The sequence below is a fragment of the Nicotiana tabacum genome, chromosome 17 (assembly GCF_000715075.1).
Source record: "Nicotiana tabacum cultivar K326 chromosome 17, ASM71507v2, whole genome shotgun sequence".
NCBI classification, from domain to species: Eukaryota; Viridiplantae; Streptophyta; class Magnoliopsida; order Solanales; family Solanaceae; genus Nicotiana; species Nicotiana tabacum.
The window spans coordinates 105,232,011-105,238,551 of record NC_134096.1 but is presented as its reverse complement, the minus strand read 5'-3'; the positions used below and the strand labels follow the sequence as shown (position 1 = coordinate 105,238,551).

At 34.7% G+C, this 6,541-nt stretch overlaps 2 protein-coding genes across 2 annotated transcripts; one reads left to right on the top strand and one right to left on the bottom strand.

Annotated features, from left to right (window-relative positions):
- LOC107777941 (uncharacterized) lies at window positions 1-2,720 on the top strand. Its single transcript, XM_016598111.2, has 6 exons — window positions 1-432; window positions 713-789; window positions 911-947; window positions 1,693-1,807; window positions 2,203-2,305; window positions 2,441-2,720. Exons 1-6 carry the CDS (start codon window positions 231-233, stop codon window positions 2,621-2,623), a joined length of 717 nt encoding a protein of 238 aa, XP_016453597.1. The 5' UTR covers window positions 1-230; the 3' UTR covers window positions 2,624-2,720.
- Window positions 2,721-5,122: 2,402 nt separating this feature from the next.
- LOC107777940 (putative F-box protein At4g22030) lies at window positions 5,123-6,541 on the bottom strand. Its single transcript, XM_016598109.2, has one exon. The coding sequence runs from the start codon at window positions 6,539-6,541 to the stop codon at window positions 5,276-5,278; it is 1,266 nt and encodes a 421-aa protein (XP_016453595.2). The 3' UTR covers window positions 5,123-5,275.

The following is a 6,541-nucleotide window of genomic DNA, read 5'->3' as shown; positions in this document are numbered from 1 at the left end:
GAAAAATATTCAACTTTATAATCAAAATTCAAAAGAATATTAATAAACTCTTCAAGAACTCAATTATATTTTTTGTAAGAAATTCCTTCTTCTAAAAGCCAGCAAAAGTAGACAAAACATGACAACAGACTCACCAATATTTATGATCTCTTTTTGTTGTAGCACAGACCATAACTCCTTTCCTCCTTTATCCCAGTCTACCTCCATCTTCCCAACCCCTTCTTTTTACCATGATGAAGGAGCCGTTAGAATTCTCTGAAAGTTCTTCCAAAAATTCTCCTTGTTTATCCATTGAAGAGAAGTTGAAAGATCATAGCAATAAATCTGGAGGGGTAAGACCATATGTTAGATCCCAAATGCCGCGACTCCGATGGACACAAGATCTTCATCGCAGTTTTGTGCATGCTGTTGAGAGACTTGGTGGAGAAGATCGTACGCTACCTCTCTTTTTTACCTTTTCTTGCATGAAAATTAATTATATGCATTTGAATGAGCTAGCTGTGTATAGAAGTGTATGAAAAAGGGGCATTTTCCTTTCTCAATTAAGTATTTACAAATTACAAAGTTTTTTTCTTTTTAAAAGAGGAGTGGACCTATGATGTCTTTAGGAGAAAGGTTAATTTACTTCCACTAGCTATAGGAAAAAGATATATCTCTACTATTCTTGCCTATTATTTCCTATTTGTTGATGTGTTGTGTTTAATTAATTTAGGAGCAACTCCAAAGATGGTGCTACAGTTGATGGATGTGAAGGGCCTGACTATATCTCACGTAAAAAGTCACCTTCAGGTTAGAGACAAAGCTTTCGATCTCTAGGGTTAATTGGAAAAGCAACTTTTTTGCTTCTATTTATTTTCTCTTTTTTTTTGTTTCATATCTCTAGCTTTAATATCTATTTTGATATGAATAGATGTACAGAAGCATGAAGCATGAACAGATGATGCAAGGTATGCATTTAATTTCTTCTGATCAAACCCAATTTTATTTATATGTTTTGTGTATGTATTATATATGTGAACGAGTTCAGCACCAAATTAACTTCTTTTCATTTGGACTTCTTCTTTTTAAATTCTTTCTTGTCTTTAAACATGGAACTGTTTGACCGGATTGAAACTTGGTTTTATTATCTAATGAACCGGAGTCAATTGAATTTAGTTTACAGTATATGTTTAATTTATCAATAATTGAGAAAGTACTAGGTAAGATTGAGAAATTTAGAATATGCATAATATATAACAGCAGGAATTATAATCTGAGAGAGGTAAGATCCTAAGATTCACAACCTCCAAATGTATACAACCCAGTGAAATCTCACAAATAGGGTATAGGGAGGGTAGTGAGTACGCAGACCTTACCCTTACCTTGAGGGAGTAGAAAAACGACATAAGAACCAAAAAATAGATGAAACGCAATAACAATAACAAGTAAATAAGACACTATACTATGGAAAACGAAAGAATAGTGTGAACACAATATTAACCACCGGCAATCTAAAACGAAACCCTATCAGGCTAGCCTCACACCCGGTACGAAGTAGAAAAATGCTCAACTACCTCCTAACCTACAGCCCTAATGCTCAACCTCCACACCTTCTTATCAATGGCTTTGTCCTCGGAAATCAAGCCACATCATAACATCTCCAAATGTAATTATTTATATTATAGTTTAAAAATTCATTTTTTTTTGTTACAGCTGAAGCAGAAGCTGCAAATGGGGGTAAAAGGAATAGAATGGATGGGGCAGCCAATGGGAACTATCATCACTACTACAATATTAATGACAAAGCCTTCTTTGGTGCCCATCCTTGGTTCGTCTAATTAACTTTTCGGAGTCTCTTTCTTTTTTCTCATCAATGAGTTCATGTAATTAAATTCCATTTTTCTATGAAAAGTTATAGGAGAAATAGTGAGTTTGATTTCTCTGCACTAGGAGCATGAATAATTTTTACACGATCAATATAACTTAACAATAATGTTGTCTAGCTTATTTTTCAGGCTATTAATTTCAGTTTATGAGCTGCATTATATAACTTAAACTCTTGCTTAATTTGCTCAATTACAAGTAGAATAAGCTAGTAACCTAAAATGAGAGACATGTAATCAGCTCTAACATATTAAATTACATTGATTGTAAAAATATTCTTTAGAATGCTGTTGTTGTACATATATAAGTGCACTCTTGCTTACTTAGGTCCTTTTACAGGAAACATATGCAAGAGACCAAGGAAAATAGGATCATGGGATTGGAAGGAAAGTCTAATTATTACACCATGTTCAGGGATATTTTCAATGGCCACAATGTTCAAGTAAATATAAACGAAATCTCTGGCTTTCTATAAGCTATAATTCTTTAAGTCGATACAATAAATTGGAAGCATTATATATTAGATTGGTACCTATGACTACTTAACTAATTAGTAGATATTTTCTGCCTTTTGTAGGATGTTGGCGACGGGAATAAAGTGGTACGAGAAGCTAGCAGTTTGTCAAATAAGAGTCCATCTGCTTCAATTATTGAAACTACAGGAGAGGAAGATTTCTCCAGTAGCACCATGTCCTTAGACTTAGAGCCATCTGCCAGTTTAGATGTGAATAATATCTCTCTTGAGCTCACCCTTGCTTAGTATATATCTTTTGGTCTGTTTCTTGCACAACCACCGCTCTTCTGAATTCACCGGAAAAAGGCTTTTCATTATCCTAATTTTACTCTCAAGTCCTTGAGATCTTTTGTCATATATGGTAACCAAGCTAGGTAGAACTTTGTACTAATTAATCAGTTTTTGATCAATCTGAAAATCGTTTAAACTTTAGTATCATGACACTTTTGAGGGTAAGATGTTGGGTTCGAATCTCAACTTTAAATCCAATTAGGGTATAAGACATTCTTTTAATTCCAATTTTAATTATGATTCGGCCTAACTCTCAACTTTTGTACTCAAATTGTGTTAGATGCATGCTTTATTACTATATTGTGAGTTTATGGGATGTCGAATTCGATTATGCTTTATGTTTTTCCCGCTGCTACGAAAAACTGTACGTTAAATTATTATTATTATTCGTTTTTGCATTGAGTTATGAACGTTGATTGCTTAGTTAGTAGTTGCTCGCTAAGTGTCAAACAGGACCTCTAATTGAGTTTGGATTGTGACAGCTACGATTTGATAAGAGCATCTATCATTGAGTTTAATTTCACTACTTTTAATTTCACTAAAGTCACTTAACTATTTTTTATCACTTAAAAGTAACTAAACTTTATTATTGTTACTTAAAAGTCATTTTGGCTCAAACCCTACCATAAATATGACAAGGCATAATATTTAATGAGAAAAATCCAAAAATAAATACCACATAAGCTTAAATGGGTCATACCCACTAAATCCATTTCTCCCTTAATGTGATTTGACCCATAACCCAAATGGGTTTCAATAAGGGAAAAAACGCATACCCCCGATAAAATTAGGTCTTGTGATTTTTTTGGGGTTTTGATCGTATAGATACAATCTTTTTTTATATATATTAATTACGTCATATGATGGCATGGCCCTATCATTCAACCAACAAAGAGTACAAAAATATGAAGGGGGCCTATGTTGTTACCTCGCACAAAGGAGGCAACGGTTACCCCTATTTACTAACTATTTACTTCCCTTATGCATTACATACAAAAACAAAAGTGCGTTGTGCAGTTTGGCATATACACCATTGCATATACAATAACCTACCAATCAAAAAAACTCTTCACCAAAAAGTATTCTTCCTATGTTTATGCCTTAGTGACACCATCTGGATGTAATCCAATCTGTAAGGTCCAACTGTAGAAAAAGGAAGAGCATGATGAGAGAAAATAAGAAGTTCTTCATTGTCAATGCTCTATTTTGCTAATGCATCCGCAACTTAATTAGCTTCTCTATAACAATGGCGATTAGCATAATTGAGTTGACCGACAATGTCTTGAATCTGTCTGATAATGCCCTGCATTTGCCAAGGAGGTTTTGGTTTACCATTGATCAAATCAACCACAAGCTGGGAATCACACTCCAGTATAATGTTGTTGCAACTATTGCGACTACACCATTCCACCCCCGCTAAGGCTGCACTAGCTTCAGCCATGTTGCTACTTGTTCTGCAAATTGAAGAAGCAAATGCCATAGTTAGCTTATCCCTATAATCTCTGCATATGCCACCAATACTCGAATTTCCGTCCGTGTCTTTGCTTCCATCAGTATTAATCTTAAGCCAATATTCAGGAGGTTTATGCCATTTAACAACTACGTAATCAATTTTGGGAATGAATAATAACACATGTCGACAGATATCAAAATAACTCCCTGCCCATTGCCTATTACACTTAGCGTTTGATATCACAATAACAGATAAAATCTTTCTTTTGTCTAAACAATTGCAATAGGTTGTGCTTAAATGGACCATACCCACTTTAGATCTATTTCTCCCTTAATGTGGTTTGACCCATGACCCAAATGGTTTCGATAAAAAAATATTAAATTCCACATTAGTTTAAAATAATTATCCTGTACTACAAAATTCTTGCCTTTTCTGTTACATAATGCCCATTTATAATTATTCTATACTAAAAATTTATTCTCTTATTTGTATGCCTCATCCGAGTCGTTTTATAACTCTACTGAAGTTAAAATACTACTGTATCCAACTCACATAACATATTTATAATTTTTTAGTGAAGTTAAAATAGTATTGTATCTAGCTCACATAACATATTAATGTATCATAAGCATACAAGAATAACAAGGCTAATAAGAATCTATTTTCATAAACTATCATTCTATTAATTTCAAAATGTTGCTTATTAAGCAACACCAGCATACAAATAACCTGCTTAGTAAGCAACACATGTAATTAAAGTGCATAACGAAAATTGTCAATAGACATGCAACTATTATGTGGTATTTATTTTTAGATTTTTCTCATTAAATTTTATGCCATGTCATATTTATGGTAGGGGTTTGAGCCAAAATGACTTTTAAGTGACAATGATAAAGTTTGATTACTTTTAAGTAACAAAAAATAATTGAGTGACTTTAGTGAAATTGAAAGATAGTCGAAGACCATGAGTGAAATTAATCATAAGAAATTAACCTCCTTCATTGTTTAAGAAATTTCAAGAATTGATCAATATATACATTATTAAGAGATGCTAATAGCCAACACAGTATCCAAACAATTAACTATGTTAAAAAATACACATGTAAGATGATTAAAGAATATGTTCCGCTACTACTACAAGGATATGTAAAACATCAGAAAAGCTTGCTTGCAAACTCGTCTGAATCTGCTTTCAATGAAGAAGAAGCAGCAAGATTTCTTAGATCAGATAAGCTCCTTCCTAACTTCAAAGCCACCTTCATTTCAAACAATTCACCATTTTCTCTTCTACCCGTTTCTGTTTCTGTCAAGTTAGATTTAATTGACTCTTGCATGTACTCGAAGAAACCAGCGTTACTCCTATACATCTCGAATACCATTCCAACTTGTCCACCATGCTCAATTGTGTTAACTACACTTGCCAAAGCGCCACCAACAATTCCAAGCATAGCTGCCCAAGATCCATGAGAAGGAGAAGAACCTACAAATGCCGAGCCAATCGCTGCTAGGCCTGTGAGAAAAGGACCAGAGATGGCTAAAAACTTATTCAATTTCAAGGCCTTTTTACCCAGCCTAATATATTCTTCTTGGTCCTTTCTGCCCAACACACCCATTATTTCTTTCATTTCCTCCTCCAATTTACTGTTCCAGTCATTTCCATTGTCGCTGACCCTGTTAGGCTGTCTACGACGTTGTTGAGGCCACCAAACAGCAGGTTCAACACAAGTTGGAAATTTTTCAAGCATTACTTCAAGAAGAGGGAGTGGGTAGGCTTTGTCAAGAGCCAATACTTTGTCAATAGCTTCTTTGACATCAATCGCTGAAGGATGACCGATTGATAAAGTTGTTTCGATTTGGTTATAGAGATCTTGAAACAGCCTTGTCGCCTTTCTTTGTTCTTCAGCAAGCTGGGATGGTTGAATTTTGTTGATGATCACCAACATCCCAGTAGCAGCCAAATACATCAAAGTAGAAGACATTTTTAGTCCCAAAACAGAATCACCACTAGTAGCTGCAACTCCAATCATTGTAGCAGCAGCTAGAATTATTCCATTAATGGACGTCAAAAGCATACTGTTCCACTGGCTTCTTTGCTCCCCTATATTCCTGTGCATCTCTACTCTATCTGCAACTGCCTCCTTGATTGCGTAAAGCTTCTCGACAGCAAGCAGATCAGGATCATTAATCATATCACCTCTTTTTGAAGGGGCGCTAATAAGTTGTTTCTCAATTGGGTTGAAGGTGAGCTGTTCATGCTCTGATATTCCTCTTCTTTGAATTAGTCTAGGGAGGGAGATTTTATTCGTCCGAATATTGGGAATATTGATCTTTGCTGTAATATTTGTTCCTCTTCGGAAAGATGAAGATGAGGAAGCAGAACAAAATGAGCTCAAGATACTTGAAGCTTGAAGGGTTGCCAT